The 20,771-nt window shown below is 38.1% G+C and overlaps 1 protein-coding gene across 1 annotated transcript in view; it reads right to left on the bottom strand.

Annotated features, from left to right (window-relative positions):
- Positions 1-19,144, bottom strand: part of LOC114027887 (zinc finger protein 11-like) — a 53,050-nt gene extending 33,906 nt beyond the window's left edge. The window contains exons 1-6 of the mRNA XM_027842062.1: positions 19,071-19,144; positions 17,596-18,094; positions 13,420-13,508; positions 12,504-12,612; positions 11,854-11,949; positions 7,390-8,863 (exon numbers count right to left, since the gene is read on the bottom strand). Coding sequence (XP_027697863.1) covers positions 7,390-8,863; positions 11,854-11,949; positions 12,504-12,612; positions 13,420-13,508; positions 17,596-17,977 — 2,150 coding nt within the window. The 5' untranslated portion in view covers positions 17,978-18,094; positions 19,071-19,144. The remainder of the gene's footprint in view (positions 1-7,389; positions 8,864-11,853; positions 11,950-12,503; positions 12,613-13,419; positions 13,509-17,595; positions 18,095-19,070) is intronic.
- Positions 19,145-20,771: the final 1,627 nt, after the last annotated feature.

The following is a 20,771-nucleotide window of genomic DNA, read 5'->3' as shown; positions in this document are numbered from 1 at the left end:
AAATTGTAACAGGCCTGCATGAGATTCAGTATGCTATAGAAGAAATACAACTACCCATTCTAGGTGAGTCATGGTGGAATTCCTTTTCTTGGTTCACTTGGCTGAGGAAAATTGCCTTTTACTTACCTTTGTTGAATGGGCACTTATTGTCCTGTGTTTTATTGTTCTTTTTAGGCTTTGCATTAATTGTTGTGTTAATGCTCATTCTGACTCTACACCAGAGAAACTTATGTTGGTATACCCTACTATTAATGATTATGTTAAAGATTCTATACGATTAGCTTACAGATAAGTGATCAGTGGGAGATGGGTTTGTCTCCTATTGATCACAGGCGGGGGCGGGGAGGCGAATTGTAAAAATTAAATATTGATTCTGTATTTGATATGAAAACACAAGCCTCTTCTTTGTCTCCAAGTGAAGAAGCTCATGAGTTCAAAAATTCAGTCTCCCTCTCTCATAGTTAGATGTCAGAAGTTTAGTCTCCCTAGGCCTATCCTACCACTTTTAATTAAAGAAAAAATCTGAGCTAAAGTTTAGACATTTAGACATTCAATACTCTCATAAAACACTCTAATTCTAAGGGAACTCTTATCCTAACACCACCTACAAATCACTTTGTAACAAGGAAGTCTGTCATTCCTCATAATTTTATCTCTTAATAAAATCCATGACATTTGTATGTTATCTTTTACAACAGGACTTCTCAAACTTTTTTCCACTCATGACCACTTTTTGCCCAAGAAATTTTTACATGACCCTGGGTATATAGGTATATAAAATAGGTATAAAAATCAAATATTTACTGATAATAACTCATAAAGAAATTTATTTTAAAATAATTCTTTTATACATATATATAATTTTACCATTTATTAAAGATGAGAACAAATTTGCTTTTTAATAAGATAGATGTGCTTATTTGTTTTTACATAAAGAATTAAATCTTGGCAGAATATTTGATACTGCAGGACACAGAGCATCTTCAATGGTTTTCAGAGTTGATCAATATTTTGATTTTATAATTATCAATGCTGAGAAAGCCACTTTGCATAAATACACAGTACAAAATGTCAGAAGTATATTTAGGGCAATTTCAGAAATTGTTGGAAATTCTGTCCTAATTCCAAGCCAAAATTCATTCAACAATTTTTTTTTTAGGAAACTCAAGTTTTAAACCTGTTTTACTTGATAACTTGGCAAATTCTTCCTGAACTTTTACTGGCAGATGACTGACTTTTTTTTAATTTCAATTGAGTATGGTTTATGAACCCAATTTAGTTTTGTTTTTTAGAATCAAAATCTGAAGGGAAGAATTTCTGAAACTGTCTCCAGGCACTTCATATGATCAATTATAACTCTTACAATTAAATCTTTGGGAGGGGTATTTCCAATTATAAGATCATGTGTAATTGTAAATATTTCTAAAGAACCATTTTCCACCCTAGGAAAGTTCAGAAAGCATACTTGTTACACTAACCTTCCCCCCTTTGGTGATGTACAAAACTTTATCAGCTGCCAGTGAGGGTGACAGAGAGACCATTAGAAATGTCCAAAGGAAGTCAGAGCACAGAGTTACTCCCATTCTGGATCAAAGCTTCTTACCTTTTTCAGGTACAAAATATTGTAAATTGCTCATCAAAGTATCTGACATATAGTAAACACTTAATAAATGCTTCTTTATTTCCTTCCTTCTTGCTGGGACAAGGGGAAAAAAAAGAAAAGGAATGACAAGAGGGAAAGAGATGCTGGATACATTCTCATGTAAGAGGTGACTAGATCATCTGTCATATCAACTACTAGGGTTGAGATAATAATTGTAAAGTGCTTAGCACAGTGTCTGACATATTTTTTGGTTTTTGAGTTATTTCAATCATGTCTGACTCTTTGTGACATCATTTAAGGTTTTCTTGACAAAGATACCAGAGTGGTTTTCCATGTCCTTCTCCAACTCATTTCACAGATGAGTAAACTGAGACAGACAAGATTAAGTGACTTGCCTAGGATCACACAATTTGAGGCTGGATTTGAACTTATGTCTTCCTGCCTCCAGGTTCAATGCTATATCCACTGAGGCACCTAGCTGTCTGTCTGACATATAGTAAGTGCTATTATGATAGATTGACCTGAGAATTATCTGCATAGATAGACAGGCTAATTGAACCCATAGGAGTTGATGAAATAACCAAGAAAAATAGTATAAAGGGAGTAGAAAAGTGGACCTAGGACATAGTCTTGGGAGACACTTTGGTTAACGGCCATGACCTAGATGATAATCCAATGAAAGAGGCTGAGGAGTGTTCATACAGGTAGGAAGAGAACTAAAAGAGAGTAGTCAGTAAATCCCAGAAAGGAGGGAGATGATCAGTTGTATCAAATGCTACAGAGGGGTGAAAAATCAAAGGACAGGCCATTAGATTTAACCATTAAGAAATCAATGGTGACTTTGGAGAAAGAATTTTAGTTAAATGATGAAATTAGAGGCTAGATTGCAGTGAATACAGAAGAGAGTGAGAAGAGAGGAAGTGAAAATTTTGTCAAGGAGTTTAGTTGAGAAAAGAAGAGATAGAAGATGACAGCTGATGGGCTTGGTAGAATCTAGTGGGTGTTTTGTTTGTTGTTATTTAAGGATGTGGCATATCTATATGTTTATAGGCAGCAAAGAAAGGATTAGGAGATTTGGTTTGGGAGATTGAAGCTTAGAGAAAGGTGAGGGAAATTACTACAGAAGACAGGAATGGATGGGATCAAAGGTCTGTGTAGAGTACTTAGTCTTTGCCAGAAGTAGGGCCAACATATGATCAGAGGCTGGAGTGATGGAGAAAATAGTATGGCATGATGTCAGAAGCATGTGAGATGGGGAGAAGAGAAGAGAGAGTTCTCAGCAAATGGTTTCAATTTATTTATGAAGCATGAATTGAAGTCCTCATCAAAGAGAGTTGGAGGAAGGAAGTTTAATGAGAGAAAAGAATTGGAAGAGTTGCTGTGATGAGTGATAAAGGTAATCAATTGGGAGGGAATGGTAGAATTGCCTTGCTGTAGTGAGAGCCCAATTTTGTGGGGGTGGGAAGGCAATATAGTTGGGAGATGAAGAAAGGATTCATGTAGAAGATAGTATTTCAACTGAATTTTAAACCAAACAAGAAATTCTAAGAGGTGAAGGTGAGGAAAGAGTACATTATAAGCATGAGGGACAGTCAGGCACAGGACAGAGATTAAGTGTTATGTATGGAGCCCTATTTGGCCAGACCCTTGGGTGCAGGAAGGAGAATAAAATGTAAGAAGCCTGGAAAGGTAGGTTGGGACCAGATTGTGAAGGGCTTTAAATGCCAAAAAGGAGTTTAGAATTGATCCAGACAATAGAAACTGGACTGGAGTTTGTCCAACAGGGGAGTGACAGAGTTCTACCTGCACTCTAGGAAAATCAGTTTAGCAGCTGTATGAAGGATAGATTGATGTGGAGAGAGACCTGGAGCAAAAGAGATGATTATGAAGCTATTACCATAGTCTGGGTTAAAGGTTAAGAGGGCCTGAACTCCAGGATCAACTATGAAGCCCTTTTGGTATCTTTTTGGCATTGAGTCATTTCAATCATGTCTGACTCTTTGTGACATCATTTGGGGTTTTCTTGGCAAAGATACTGGAGTGGTTTGCCATTGCTTTCTCCAGCTCATTTTACAGATGAGGAAACTGAAGCAAACAGGATTAAATGACTTTTTTTGGGGGGGGGCTAGGCAATGGGGTTAAGTGACTTGCCTAGGGTCACATAGCTAGTAAGTGTCAAGTGTCTAAGGTCGGATTTGAATTCAGGTCCTCCTGACTCAAGGACTAGTGCTCTATCCAACTACATTACCTCTAATGTGATGAACTAGTAGAGACAGGAATGCTCACCTAGGAGGTGCACCTTTAGAGAACAGGGTGATCAAAGCCTAGAAAGCCAAGAGTATCTAGGAGCAAAGGATTTTCACGTGTCCAGTGCTATAGAGGGGTCAAGAATAAGAAATGTAAAATCAGATTTTGGAAATTAAGATATTATTGATAACTTTGGAGAAAGAAAGTAGAGCATTGAATGTAAATAGCTTTTCCATGTTTTACTGCGAAAGTGAGGAAAAATATAAGATGATAGCTGGAGGAAATCCTAAGGTCTTGTGAAGGATTTTAAAAAAAATTTTTTTAAAGATGGGAAGACTCAAGTGTCTTGTAGACAACACAGGAAGTAGATTGGGAAAAATGAAAAATTAGAGAGATGGATAATTTTAGAGGAAATCTTCTGGTGAAGATGGGAGGGGACAGCATCAAGAGGGCAAGTAACAGGGTTGGCCTTGGTGATACCTCTTCATTAGGGATTAGAGAACTGAGTGGAGGGATTACTATTGCCAAGGGGCTTTGAAATTTAGCAGAGAAGAGGAAGCTCCCAGTGAGTGGTCTCCATTTTTGTCTTTGCTTTTTTCTGTAGAGTATGACTTGAGGCAGAGTGGGTGGAAGGGATGGTGTGAGAGGCTTGAGGGAATAGGTTTAAAACTACCAAAGTGGGGAAGGGAAATAATCAATTAGGGAGGAATAAGAGTTGCCTAGCTTGGGTAAGAACTCAACTGATTTAGAGGACATAAATTTTTAGTGGGCACCATAGTGAGCACTAAGGGGAAGGCCATATTTTCTAGACTCCCATTTTGTCTTCCAATACTGTTACTCTGATATATCCTTGTGTCCAAGTGCTATACAACTTTCTAAAGTTGGATAGCAACACTCAGAAAAAGTTACAATGCAGAATCTCATCTACCATAGAAGCAACATTCCTCAGTTCTACCTCAAGTACCTTGCTTTTATGGTTCCAGTAAAATTGTGCATCCAGTTCTAACCAAAAAATACTGCACCATGGACTAGAAAGTGGTTTGGGGGAAATAGGAATTGAGAAAGAAAAGGCAGAAAACTTCAAAAACATTTCTAAAGAGAGATATCCCACTTTCCTTCATTAAAATGAGTGCATGATTGGATATCCATACAAGGATCCTGAAAAGCGGTTGTTAACTTTATACCCAGTCCTGTGATTTGTGCTGTGGGAGACATAGAAGGCATGGGCCTTGCCTGGGAATTTTTCACCTAAAGGTGAATTCTTGCTCATAGAACTGGACTCTGAGAATCACATGATCATTATCAAGATATCTTGACATGTATGGACCAAACTGCAACCTATTCATACAAATTTTGTCTCATTTTCTAAGCCATGAAGAAACTTAAAGGGGTTTCAAAAAATAAAGCAGACAATTTTCCTTACATCATCCACAAATTAGACTTCTCCAACACAGCCCACAGATAATGGGAAAAGAAGGTATTAAGAAGGGTAAGAGTAGGGAGGAAAAAAAGGTAGGTAGAAGAAATTCTAGAAATCAAAGCAATGACCTACAGTTACTCTCCATGTCCCAAAAGATCTGGGGGGAGGGGGTGATAAGAGAACTAATACTCAGACTGTGTAGCTACCAAAGGAGAGATGGGTTGGGTCCAAGAAAGTACTCATTATTCCTAAGAATTCTGCCCTTGCAGGCATTATTTGGGTGGGGAAGGAAGTTTGCTGGGAATGAGATAGTTAAATCCCATGAATATCCTCTAGATTTGTATACAATATGAAAGAGAGGAACTATGAAGTTGAGAAATGGAGTCAGGAAGCCAGTTAAAAGGGTGGATTACTCCAGGCACTACAGAGTTTTCTCCTCAGTCTCAATGTGAAGGACACCTTTAGGCCCGGCAACTATATGAAGAATCACACTAGTGGGGTCTGAAATGGCCTTCATCAGTGGTTCTCAAAATTTCTGAGGCATTAGAACCCAACTAGAACTTAACTACAACTTAGTACAGTGCCTGGCATATAATAGGTGCTTAGCAAACATTTAATTACTGACCATCCCATAAAATAAGACTTAAGTGGAAGCCTTAAATGACTTATAATACAACTAATATGAATTAACATAAGGTTGGTTTACAAAGAAAATGTTTTCACAAAAATTTTATTCAAAATTTAACATTTTAAATAATAGCTTGTTTATAGAACACTTTATCATTTACAAAGTGCTTTAAATAATTTCAATTGTTCCTGACAATAACCCTATCACATAAATACTACAGTCTTTTTTTTTGGGGGGGGGGGCAGGGAGTTGTGTCAAGCCTATCTATTGTACTAGTTTTTATATGGGGCATTATTACTTTTCACTGTGCTCAACTGAGAGTGAAATGACTTCTCTCCCATACCCTTTTTGATACCAGTGAACATCACTGTCACTTTTATTATTATTCCAGCAGTACTTTTCCTTCATTTCTGCCTATAGAGTCTTAGCTCTTACTCTCAAGTATTTATGCTTAAATATTACTTTACACATAAGGCCCCACAACTACAATCTAATACAAAAAAATCTTCTGTTAAAATATAGCACCCATCTGTGACACAGAATAGGAACAAATGGGATTTTTGTTAACATGATTATGACATCTACTAAAAACCAAAAGTGTAACAGAGAAATAAAAGTTTTCTCACTGAAAAAAAAAAAAGGTAAAACAAGAGTTTTTTCTTTTACCACTTCTATTTGACATGGTTTTAGAAGTGCTTGAAATTACAATAAGAATAAGAAATGAAAGGGATAAATGTTAGTAATGAAAAGATTAAAATACCTTTCTCTATAGACAATTCAAATTCTCAACAAAAATTGAGATGAGGTCAGTAAGGAAATCAAGATAGAAGCTAAACCTGCCAAAAACAACTATATTCTTTTATACTGGTAATAAAAATAATAAACCAATTTAAAAGAAAAAACAATTTACATTAAGGGCAAAAAATCAAATATTTGGGTAGTAACTCACTAAGACAAACACAATATTTTTGAAAAATTACAAAACATTATAGCCAAATTAAAATAAGTAAATATAGAAGGAACACTTCCCAACAGGGATCTGATGAATACAGTAAAAGGGTCAATATTCAGTTGTTAAATGATTTAGATTTACTATTAGATTTGACACAATACCAACTAAAGTACCACAGGGTCCTTTTATAGAATTAGATAAAAGGACAAATGTATATGAAAAAATATGTTGGCAAAAATATGAAGAGATACTTTTTTTGGAAAAAGGATGATTGGTAAAGGTGAGACTTGCCCTGTCAGACCATAAAACACAGTAAGACCCACAGCCATACTGTCTACTTAGGTGTAAAGGAGTCATGATCTGTATTGATAATTGGGACATACTGATGAAAGTGCAGATCATTAAAGTAATGAAGTAGCTTTTAAAAATACGTACATATAGTGACCAACATTTGTAAACTTCCATTTCACTACAAATTCTCAGGTGTTTAAGGATAAACTCTTCTTAACAGTTTATCACATGTATTTCATTTACATAACTTCTCCCCAATATGAAGTCTCTTATGTTTACAAAGTGATGATCTGCAACTGAATGTTTTCTGACATGTACTACACTCATAGGGTTTCTCTCCAGTATGGATTCTCTGATGTTGATTAAGAGATGAGCTGTGCCAGAAAGTTTTTCCACATTCATTGCATTCATGTGGTTTTTCTCCAGAATGTATTATCTGATGTCGAGTAAGTGATGAGTTTTCACTGAAGGCTTTTCCACACTGATTACATTCATAGGGTTTCTCTCCAGTATGGATTCTTTGATGCTGAATAACATGTGTGCTCTGGCTAAAGGCTTTTCCACATTCACTACATTTATAGCGTTTCTCTCCAGTATGAATTCTCTGATGTTTAATAAAAGATGAGCTGTCATTGAAGGCTTTTCCACATTCATTGCACTCAAAAGGTTTCTCTCCAGTGTGGATCCTCTGATGGTGACTAAGGGATGAACTATGACTAAAGGCTTTTCCACATGTTTTACACTCATAGGGCTTTTCTCCAGTATGAATTCTCTGATGCTGAGTAAGGATTGAACTGTGACTGAAAGCCTTTCCACATTCAAGGCATTCATATGTTTTTTCTCCAGTATGAATGATCTGATGTCGAATAAGAGATGAACTGTCCCTAAAAGCTTTCCCACATTCCTTACAATCATAAGGTTTTTCTCCAGTGTGGTTTCTCCAATGCTGAACAAGGTGGGATCTCTGGCTGAAGGCTTTTCCACAATCATTACATTCATAGGGTCTCTCTCCAGTGTGGATTCTCTGATGCTGAACAAGGTGTGTTCTCTGACTGAAGGCTTTGCTGCATTCACTACACTTATAGTGTTTCTCCCCAGTATGAATACTTTGATGTTGAGTAAGGAATGTACTCCGGCTAAAGGCTTTGCCACATTCATTACATTTATAGTGTTTCTCTTCAGCATAAATTTCCAGATGTTGAGTAATGTGTATGCTTTCATCACAGGCCTTCCCAGATTCATTATATTTGTACACTTTTTCTTCATTATGTAAACCATGACACTGCATTAAATTGGAGCAATGACTAGATGTTTCCTCACATTCATTACTCTTGCAAGGTTTCTTTCCTGAGGAGACTGTATTACATTTAAGCACGTCTGAAAACTCACTGCAAACTATATCAGGTGTATCATGTTTATGGAGTCTCTTTTCTATAGAATCTGTTCTTTGTGAAACAGGAATTGACCCCAGGTTATAACTTCTCTCAAGCTTATTGCATCCATGGTCTCTTAATATATCAGAAGTTTTTCTTCCGGGGACTGTTACTTCCTCAGATTGTCTCTCCCAATTATGCTGCTGCTTCTCTTTCTTGACATTAGATTTCCAATCTTGTCCTTGGGAATCCTTAAGACCAACCATTGTAAGTCTTTCCAAAAATGATTCTTCGACAGAAATGGCTGGATTAGAAATTGACCCTTTGCTTTCAGGTCCAGTGTTACAATCTGAAAGAAATAAAAATTGTAAAAATCTTGTGTCCCTTTGTACTAAGAAAAAGTACTGTTATGTGGTAAGTTCTATACTCTATCTTTTAATCAAGGAGAATTCTCTTCAATATGGAAAGGGTAAAGAAAAAACAAATAATAATGACTACTCCCCTGCATTTGCAGAATTCTTAGTTTATACAGCACTTTTACATTCAGGATTTCATTTTAATCTCACAACAGACCTGTGCAATAGGGACTTTTACTAATAAGAAAAATAAGTGCCAAAATGCATTAAAAGACTTGTTTATGGACATGTAGTTAATAAATGGTTGAATCGCAAATAGATCCTGGGTTTTCAGATCCTTAATCCAGAATTTTTTTCTAATAAGTCACCATTTCTCATTATTTTTCTCCTTTCAACTTTTGTGCTAAAAAGTTGTGGCATCAGGAACAGGAGAAGAAAGGAGGAATTGAGATGAAGAAAGAAAAGAAAATTGTGCAGGTAGTTTGGAAGACTTTGGACTTGTGAAGAAGACCAGAGATTAAATATGAGAAGAAGAAATTTAGGAGACCTTGAGGAAAAGTTGAAGAACAACTTGACCTAAGGGGAGAAAATTCAATATGAAAGAGGGAAAGGGAAACCAGAGAACACAGAAAATTTAATTTAATGCACTAAATGTAAATAGTCTGAGTTTTGCTGAGAAAAAGAATAGATTTTAGGAACGGATTTAAAAACCCGTATTCTTCCTACAGGAAATCCATTTAATGTGTTATACACACATATGGTTTTAAACTTAAGTGGTAGGTTTAAAATATTTCATGCACGTGTAAGGTTTTTTGTTTTTTTTTTAAACAGGAATAGCAGTAATGACAACAGAGGAAACAAATAATTCAAACCAGAAAACTTTAAGACAGACAGACCAGGGCATTATTACATAATGCTAAAAGGAACTTTAAATAATAATAATAAGCTTTAAGTTATAAGCACCAAACAAAGCTTCTTAACTTCATAACTTTATTAACTTCATAAAAGGAAGGTTAATAACACAATAAGCATAAATAGCCAAATATCTAGTAATAGGAAGAAACTTCAGTTTGCCATTATCAAAATATCACCAAAAAAATTAACAAGCAATTACATCTCTGAATTACTTATTTAAAAAATTGGAAATAACAGCTTAGCTATTAGAGAAAACTAACTGGAACAATTATGGAATGTACAGGGAACTAGCATAAAAATGATTACATATTTGGCCATTGTTGTAGAGTCTGTTAAACTGTGACTGCTGTAATATATTTTGTAGTGTCTGGCTTTGGTTTCTATGACCTTTCTAGATTTTCAGAATTTTGTAACTACAAGTATTAACTTTTTTTTAACTCTAGAGAATATTAATGAATTAATATTGCTTGCCATATGATATATACATGTATACAAACATTTTATTAACATTTAAGGCTTTTTAGGATTTAAATATTGCAAGTCCCTCCCCTCCTTGGAATTGGAAACAGTTTTTGCATTTGTAATTCAAGGGAAAAGCCTAAAGCACCTCTCTCAAAGGACCTTTGATCTCTCACTTGAGAGAATTACCCAGGGCCATTCTCTCACCACTACCCAGACAATTTATGATACAGAACTCCCTGGTAGATTCATGGCTATACCGACTGGCTAGTATCCTGTGTTGTTTTTTCCTTTTACCTTTAAAACAAGCTGAGTTCTCCTCATCTTTTCCCACTAATAACTGCATAAATAACTATCTGGACTCATATGGCCTCATAGCACCTGACATCATATGAATCAATGAGCATTTATTAAGTGCCTGCTAGGTACTGGCAACACCAATACAAAAAATGATACTATCCCTACTCTCAAAGAGTTTACTCCCTTTGATATCTAATCTTGAGGAAAGAGAGAAACATTCTAATTGCATAGTCTCATTACCCTCAATCAATTACTGTGCTCAAAAATCCCAAAACATAGATCTGGGAGAGGAGACAGCAGTAACACGTTCCACATCAATAACCATCCCGAAACCCCTGAAAAGGAGGTGATTGATGTCTATTAATGTCACAGATGGGACTTCTGTTATACAAAAGAGAAAGTTGGGAAACCATCTTTAGAGGATGCCATACGGCTGTTATTTATGCTGTTAGTGTTATCAAACTTTCTTTTATGAAATTAACTACTGAAACTGTTTGGTGCTCATAATGTAAAGATCACTATATATTGGTTATTTAAAGTTCCTTTTAGCATTATGTAATAATGCCCTTGTCTGTCTTTTTTGAGGTTTTCTGGTTTGAATTAGGGAGCTGTCCTAGTCTTGAGAATGGCCACACCATTGCCCCAATCTGGACACAGATTCAGAAGCCCAGAGTATCACACTCTCAACTCTGCTGGGTATATAGTATACCCTTTAATACATAATTTGTATTTGTGGTTCTTATTTTTTCTCTTCCCTAGTGGACACTGGGTTATCATATAATCACCATTTGGAGAGACCTCCAAAGGAATTGAAATGAGTTGAAGAAACTGATCAAGTCTTCTCACTTTTTAAACTCCTTTAACTCAGAACGGTCTCATTCTAAATGCTGTAGTGAGTGACCCTAATATGCCATTAAAAAGTCTTAAGTTAAAAAAAATAAATTATTCATACCATAATCCCAGACCAGAAGGCAATATAACTAGGAATGGATAATAATAACATGGGTAAAAAGTATGAACTAGATGACTTCTGATATCCTGCCTAACTCTAAATCTATAAAATGTCTAAAAGCATAGGAAAGGGCAAGGGACAGGATTCAGAGTAAAGGTACAAGGGTTAAAGAAAAGGAATATATTTCAGCTTGGAGAATGCATGAGGACAGGTGTGCTACTAAGGTTATATTTCACCCTCTTCCCCCAGGACTGAGAGATCTTGAGAAGACCTTCGGGCTCAAAATCTAACTGGACTATCTGACTTTTCACTTGCAATGACTGCCCTCCGCATGGTTTCACTCATTTACTTATTCACCTGAACAAGTACCTTTTGAGACTTCTCTCTCCAGGATTCCTGGCTCTTCCCCTTGATCCATATGGGAAATTAATTCTGGTTTGGAAACTGGAAGCCCTGCTCATGTGGGAAAAAAAAGCAAAAATGACTGTTTGGCATGAGGACAAAAAAAACATTTCTGCATACAACTTCTAGTTACAAACTCCTGAAGACAGGACCCAAAAGGAGAGCCTGGGAGATGGTTCAAAGGGATCTTGAAGTAGGAAAGTTCTATAAAACATTCCAAAAGAGTGTAGAGGAATGAGTCATAGAGTTCATGTGAATTCATCTGTCCCTTTTCCCGATAAGAAGATGGAAGCTGCTTCTAATACTTGTAGGAATTTGCTCTAGGACTTACACTTGGGAGATATCACCCTGGAGGATGATATCTTAGATGAAGCCTAGGAAACAGCATAATGAATGAATCTGCTAATTTGCAGTTATGTTAAACAAAGCTTTTCATCTGGAAACAAGGAGATATAGCCTTTCTCTTGGTTGTAAAAGGATTAGACATTTTCTCTGTGTGCTGCAAGTTTTGCTAACTTTTAGTTAATCACCTCATATGTTGTAAGAAAAGATATGAAGACATTACAAGGAGAAGATCCTGAGTCAAAAGATGAAGCTATCCTTACCCAGAAAAACTAGGTTCCTGTAGTTCTCCAGCATGACAGCCAGGTATAGGTCCTTCTGATCTAACTCCAACTGCCCCCACTCTTCCTGGGTGAAATCCACAGCCACATCCTTGAATGTCACAGACTCCCGAAATGTCAAACACATTCTGGTTCACACAAAACCCTCCCCCTTAAATGGTTCTGGAGAAGGGAGAACAGGTGGGGGATTTGACCAGGACATCTAAGTATTTCTGGGAGCTTTTAGGCTTCTGAGTGTTTCAAAAGAGTTCTATTACAAATTTGCCATATGCCTGATTTTGTGGTACTCTACATAAATACTTTTGGAGGGGAGCATTGGAGGGAGTTTGTTGACTGGTGCTCTTATAATCTTATAAAATTCTTATAATCAGATTCCATTAGCAGTAAGAATTTTAAAATCACTTTAAAATATTTTACTACAAAGTTTCTGCTGAATTTTATTTAAAGGACTCTACCACTTCATAAAGTTGCAGAATTACTGTCCTATATCCCTCCTGCCCAATCTAGTCTTTCCCTTCTTTAACTTACTTTTTGGTTTTTTTTTTTTTTAAACTAACTAGTTTTGGCAACTTAAAAAGATTAAGTATATTATTAATTGTTTAATAATATTAGTCTCATTTTCCCAGTGACACTGTTAGCCTCTTTAACCAAAAGATATTTCTCTTATGCCCCTCTGGCATCTTTTACAGTACCCAGCACATAAGAGGACAGGTTGACTTAATGAATAAATATGGGAAAAAGAAGAAAGGCACTAGACAAGTGGGGATCATTTCTTTTGAAGTCCAACATCATCAGAATGGCCCTATCTTGTGTTCCGGGTTGCAAGATAATGGGAGGAAATGAGTCCACACCCTAAAACCAAAAATGGTATTTCACAAAAAAGGAAATATCAACACACCTGGGATCTCAAAGTCAGGAGTTCAGGAGCCATCATCTCTTCTTCTCCTGCATCTACCTGAAGAAGGCTAGAGTCCTGAGGGTTAATAGCTGAGGAGTGAAAAGGAAATATGAGGAAAACTGATTTTACCCTGCAATTCCCAGGTAGACCAAGCTATATATTCCCACATACTACTTGGTTGACTGCCCAGCACATGCATATGCACGCGTATGCACAATACATGCATGCATACACACACATGCACGCACATGCAAACTCTGTGCACAAGCATGCACACATAGACATACACACTCCCTACAGAGAGGAAAGTCAGGAAAAATGAAGTAACCCAGTCCCTTCCCAGGACAACAAAGGAGATCATGGACATTGCTGCTCAGAGTCTTGACTTCATACATAAAGTCACAAAAGATTCTGAGGAACAGCACTCTCTACATATACCTCAAATATTATCCATTGAAATAATGGGATTTCTCCCAAATTTCCACATTATACGTATGTAACAGTCATCACTACATATATCAGGTAAATATATTTTGCCTTTTTCCCATATGTACTTTGATTCTTTTTTTCAAATCTTTCTTCCAAGAGGAGCTCTTCAAATAATTAAAGGCAGTTTTCGTGTCTTTGACCATAGTCTTTCTAATATGCCAAATTCCTTTCACCCATATTTATAGATATAGTCCTCAGTCTCTTTCACCATAATAATAACCTTGCTCTGGGTATATCTTATCACTTGTCAAAAGTCCTTGCTAAAATGTGGCAGCCAGAGGACAACACAATTCTGCAGATGTAGACTGAGGAGATGTGGCCAGGTGTGCCGATAGTTCCTTTTTTCTGAAATACCATCTTTGTTTTTAGGGTGTGGACTCATTTCCTCCCATCATCTTGCAACTCAGAAGACGAGACAGGGCCATTCTGATGATGATGGACTTCAAAAGAAACAATTCCACTTGTTGAGTGCTTTTCTCCTTTCTCTCATCTCAAATTCACATATTTATTCATTAAATCATCCTGTCCTCTTATGTGCTAAGTACTTCAGACACGTCAGAGGGGCATAAGAGAAATATCTTTTGGTCAAAGAGGTTAATAGTGTCACTGGGAAAATGAGACTAATACTATTAAACAATTAATAATACACTGTAGAATTCTTATCTCCCTAGTTCTTGGTACATTGGCCTAGTTCTTGGCCACATTGACACATTGTTGACTCATAACTGCACTTTCAATCCATGAAAATAACAAGTTTTTCATGACATTAAGTACTATCTAGCTCCATGTTTCCTGTCTGGCACATTTGCAAGTGACTTTTTAAAACCGAAGTATACAATTTTACATTAACCTCCATTAAATTTAATCTTTTTAGGTTAAGCCAACAATGCCAATGTGTAAACATCTTTTGAAATTCTGAACATGGGATCTAAATTACTTATTTCTTCCCTCAGCCTCATGTCATCTGTGAATTTGATAAGTATGCCATTTTGTTTTTTAGAAGAGTCACAGATTAACATTTTAAATAGCATAGCAACAAGAACAACAGAGTCTACTGGAGAACTCTCACCAACCTAACATTGACCCATCAATGGCTACTTTTTTAGGTCTCATCATTCAAACAGTTCCAAATTTCTCTACCTACACCATCATCAAGTCCACGTATTACCATATTTTCTAAAAGATTAAATGAAAGACTATGTCAAATACTTTGTTGAATTCTAGCAATATGTCTACAGCATTATCCTCATCTACCAGTCTAGTAACCCTGTTAAAAAAGGAAACGAGGTTAGTCTAAAAACATCTAGCCTTGATAAAAAACAAACAAACCAAAAAAAAAAACAAACAAAAACAAACAAACATATGATCACCACTCCCTTTGTGAATGTTCACAAATCAACCTTTTAATAATCCATTCTAGTATGCCAGGAATTGAAGTCAAACTTGCCAGCCTCTAGTTTGCAGGCCCCCACCTTCTCTTTTTAGTGAATCATCACATCAGCCTCTTTTTAGTCCTCTGGACCTCTCCAATTCTCCATGGTTTTTCAAAGACTATTAAAAGGAGCTAAGCAATCACACCAGCCAGTTCTTTTAGGTGTGCAAAGATAGAGACATTTAGCTCAAATGAACTGAACTCACTGAGAGTATCTAGGTGTTCTCCTATCATCTCTTCTATTAATCTTCAGTTTTAACTTGTTGACCATCTTTGTTCTATTCCTCTCAGTCTGAAGATCATTCTCCTTGATAGAGAAAATTAGCAAAATAAGAATTAAATAGTTTCATCCTGTCCCAGCATCCATTATTGTTACCCCATCTAACTTGAACACTGGTTCCACCATTTCTTTGATGTTTCCCTTGCCCCAATATTTTAAAAAGCCCCTTGAGCTGTCCTTAGCATTCACTGAAAGTCCCAGAACAAACTGATCTTTAAGCATTCCTGACACTATTCTTGCAGGACAGTGACCTTTTGTTTCCATCCTCCATAACCTGCACTTCCTTCCATCTTCTTGATGTGTTTTTTTTTAACACTCTAAGTTGGTTGATGGGTTCTCTATGCATCTATAATCTTTGTAGACAGTTTCCCTTTTTCTTCTTCATCAGAATAACTTACCTTAGTAATATAACAATTTTATCCTTGAAAGCTATCCACCCTTCTTGGGTCAACTTCCCTGTAGACCTTTGGGCCCATCCCTAGGATCCTATCTGTCCTTTCTGAACTCCTCGAAAGCTAATTTTCCAAAATCTTTGATATTATCAGAAACTTAGCTTTCTTCTTGCTCTATTACAAATTCTAATATGGAGTATTCACTTCCTCCTAAAGTTCCTATCATTTCTATTTCACTGAGCTTGATGTCTTTCCCTGACTAAACTCTAGAATATATTCTTAAAAGTGATGGTAACCCTACATTCCATTGGTCTAAAAGGAAAGCAGTAGAAATTGTGGCAAGGTAGATTTAGGTTTGATTTAAAAGAAAACTTCCTAATGATCAGAGACCTGTCCAAGGTAGAATGATCTGCCCCAGGAGGCACTCTCACTGGAAGTTTTCAATGAAAGGTTTTTATAGTAGGGGGATGGAATTAGTATTTAAGCACCTACTATGTGCAAGGCACTATGCTGAGAGCTCGGCAAATATTATATCATTTGATCCTCACAACAACCATGTGAGATAGATACTATTATTAGTCTCATTTTACAGTTGGGGAAACTGAGATAGAAAAAGGTTAAGTGACTTGCCCAGGGTCATACAGCATCCAGATTCCTGTTCAGCTAACATGTTAGGTGACTTCTAAGATCCCTTTGAACTATGAAAAGACAGGAGCCTTATCTTATTTGACATGTAAGGAAATAATTTGTAACTCTCATAGAGAAAGCAGTATCTACAAATATCTAGATGATCTTAACTTCACTATTATAACTATATATTATATATAGTTATATATATATATATATATATACATATAACTATTATAACTATATATTATAACTTTCACTATCCTTTAGTGAAAAGAGAAGATGGTAGGAGTCAGAAGACTAGATTTCTAATCCTAATTTGGCTGAGAATAAACTATAGAAAAGATTACAGATAATAGAGATTAAGAGTTAAAAGTGATGCCAAAGGCAATCTGGTCTAACCCCCTCACTTTGCAGATAAGCAAACTGGGGCCTAAAGTAAAGTTACTCACTCAAGATCACACTTCTAAAAAGGGTCAAAGCTTGGACTCAGGCCTAAATTTCTGATCATAACTCAGTATGTTTCCCACTACACTACACCTCTTACCTTAAATATGTAACACATTATTCTCAAGTCTAAATTTCAGTCACTTCTTTATGGAGAGATGGCATGAATCTACTTCAGAAATAGAATAATTTGATAGTTTGGCTATTCCTTCTACTTCCCCTACTTTATCCCACCTTATACCCTCCAAAAAGAAAGCAAAATCAAAAACCCAGTACTCAAAAAAGGAGTCTCAATTGATAATGGTCTTACCCATATGGCAAAATACCACATACTACTACCCACAGTGAACCTTGAAGGAAACAATGGACTTGATAACATGATCCCTTGATCCCACACTGGAATTCCAAATTCCCGGAAACTTTTTTCCTATTTATGTCATGGATTCCTAATTTCAAGTGCCTATTTCATCCTCTTACCTCCATTCCCATCATCTTTCTGTAATTCTCACCTCTCTCCTCAGCTGCTTGGATCAAGTCCTCCAGCAGATTCACTACCTCTTTGCTATCTGTGGGATGCTGAGACTTTACCCAAATCCTGATATCTCCAGGAAGGATGGTTAGAAATTGTTCTAACACCAGCAGCTCCAGGATTTCTTCCTTTGTGTGAATCTCTGGCCTTAGCCACTGAAAGCAGAGTTCTCTGAGTTGCATGAGGGCTTCTTGGGGTCCAGCGGATTCTGAGTATTGATACCACCTAAAACTCTGTCGAGCAGCTTCAGGGGCTGATTTATCTCTTCCTAAGATTGTATCTTCCCTCCAAGGTACATTAATTTTCAGGATCCAGTCTTGTTCATGTAGAGTCATGAGTTGAGGGCTTAAGACAGTAGCCATCACCTTGTTTAGTGGTTTTTATAGGAGATTCTCCCCATGAATTTCAAATCCGAATTTCCAGCAGGGAGCCAATCCCCTTCACTTGGGTTAAGCAGCTTCAAGTTCTTCTAAGGGGCACTGTGGGTGGAGATTGATCATTGTGGGTGGAGATTGATCATTGTGAGCAGGAGGAACCCAATAGTCTCAACGATACAGCCTGACTCCAGAGCCATGCAAAAATTGTGGAGAGGTACTGGACACATAAATGGTCCACAAGAGTAGCATATAAAACTATAGTAGTCTAATTTACAACCCTTTAGACTTTGAGCTCCTTGAAAGCAGGCCTGGGCGTTTTTTTTTCTTTTCTTTGTATCCCAGAGCCCAGCACAAGGCCTGCCACATAGAAGCTTTGTTAAAATTTTAGTGTAAGTATTTATGCCTCTGGAATCAGCAAATGCTACAAAATCAGGATCTAATTTGCTGTTTTGTTATCTGTTGTTTTGTTATTTGTAGGAAATGGATGGAGAAAATATTAACAATGCAGATTAAACTTAGAAAGTTTTTTGGAGAGCCAGCTTACCCCCTTCGTGACCAATGCACAAACATACGGAGGTAAAGAGAAACACAGAGACTTTCTCAGTTCAATCGGCCAATCACGCTTACTGAAGCCAGGCAGCACGCGAAGTTCAGGGCATACAAAGAAACCAAACACAGTCCCTGCCCTAGGTCCTGAATCCGGAGCCCAGTTCTATTTCTATACCATCTGCAACCTTCCTCGAAAGCCCCTCCCCGCAACATTGCCTTCCTCTGAAAGGGGATGGGGGTGCCTATTCACATCCCAGACCCTGGGGCGAACAACAGGGAGATGGGGAGCGGGAGGGGAACGTAGAGGGTGAGCCCGCCCGACAATAAACTCACTCCACCAGGACTTTCGGCCCCTCCCCCTCCCGGCCCGCCCACCAAGGTCTTGGCTGACGCTCTGTGAGCTCCTGGGGCAAAGCCCACAAGCCCAGCTCCCCGCGGCGGGTGTACTCCAGCTTCTCGCTGATCCCGACCTGGCTGGAATGATGGGGCCCGCAGAGAGCTAGGGTCAGACGCCCCGAGCTGTACTTACCCGATGCCTGTGTATAGGATCCAAGTTTGACTGAAAACAGAGCGGGTCCAGGAGCGAAGCATCCTTGGGACCTACGAAACTGCGCGCGCATCCTCCTCGTGCTCGGCCCCCTGGGGATGGGGGTGTGGTTAGGCACAGGAAGCCTTAGAACTACAATTCCCAGAATCACCCTTTCCATATTTTCCGGGTGCTTGTTTTCCAACGTCTCTAACTGATTTCATAGCAATATCTTCTCCCCGCCATTGCGACCCAAGGGGTGGCTTCTCAGCTCTGCTTGTGTTAGCTTTGAGCTGTGAACTCGGTTATTTTGCTTTTCTCAGTGGAGTGGGGGGCGGGGCTGGAGGGGAGCGGCAAGGAGAGGGATACTAAGTAACGCGGTCGGAACTCTCCGCCAGTCAGGAGACGCTTTCTGCCCCGCCTTCTTTCCCCGCCCGGCCCTTTTCAAAGAGTCCAGTCCCAACTTCCGGCGGACCTCTTCTGCCCTTGTCTGATCTGGGACCAGAAACAGAAGGTCGGGAGACTGAGTGAGGGAGAGATCAGAGAATTTCCTTTGGCAGCCGACTGCTACTGTAACCTTCCTGGCAGTAGTTTTCTCCTGACGTGAGGGAGGAGCTAGAGTAAGCTAGGTAGAGCAGTGAACAGAGTGCTGGACTTGGAGTCAACTGAAGACCTGGGCGCACATTTGAGCTCAGACACTAAAAAAGACTTTGTGACCCTGAGCAAGTCACTTACCCTGTTTCTGCCTCAGTTTCCTCATCTGGAACATGGGACTAAAAACAGCACCTGCTTCCCAGGGTTGTTGTGAGGATCAAATGAGACAATATTTGTAAAACGCTTGGAATACCTTAACATGGTGCATAAGTGCTTGCTATTGTTTTTATTAACAAGAATGTCGAGCTTTCTGACCCTTCTGAAAAAATAAACCCTCAAGCGCCCTCACAAGTCCCTGGACGATAAAGGGAAGCAGAAGCAGCAAAGCCATACTGATAATAATTGTTAATAGGCATTTATTAAAAGCTTATTACATGTCAGATAGTGGGCTAGGAACACAAAGAGGGAAAGGCAAAAATAGACTGCCCTCAAAGAATTTATTTTCTAATGAGGGAGACAGATGTAATGAATATAACTAGGCTTATACAAGTTATGTACAGAGCATATGAGAGATGATCTCCGGAGGGAAAGGCCCCCTGCAGAAGGTGAGATTAGAGAATCTTGAAGGAAGTGGAGGCAAATAAGAGGATCTGTGAGGAGGGAGAGCATTCCAGGCATGGGGCACAGCTGGTATAAATGTATAGGGAAGGGAGATGGAGCATTGTATTGAAGGAATGATGGGCCGGTGTTGCTGGATAATAGCAAGGAGTCAAGTGTAAGAAATTTGGAAAGGTAGGACATAATAAAAAAGCTTGTGAACAATCAGGAGTCCAGGAATAAATAACTAGAAGGTGGAACCATTGAAAGAAGGAGCCACAGTAGTAAGCATCTGCAGGAGGAGTGCCTGAATGAAATCTGGACTGAATATATAACTAGAGGAGCCCAGAGAGTAGAAAGGCTGACAGCAAACCGATGACGCAGAAAGCTGGACTACAGGAGAGTTCAGTGGAAGGAACAACTGCAGAGGAGTAGGACTGGCCTAGGAGCAGTAAGTCACAAAGTCCCTAAGTGATGGAGGAGTGAACCTGAGCCTTTTCCCTCTGTGGGAAC

Source organism: Vombatus ursinus, unplaced genomic scaffold (genome assembly GCF_900497805.2).
Source record: "Vombatus ursinus unplaced genomic scaffold, bare-nosed wombat genome assembly UNPS02014864.1, whole genome shotgun sequence".
NCBI lineage: Eukaryota > Metazoa > Chordata > Mammalia > Diprotodontia > Vombatidae > Vombatus > Vombatus ursinus.
The sequence above is the reverse complement of the archived record's forward strand: the minus strand, read 5'-3'. Positions and strand labels throughout refer to the sequence as shown.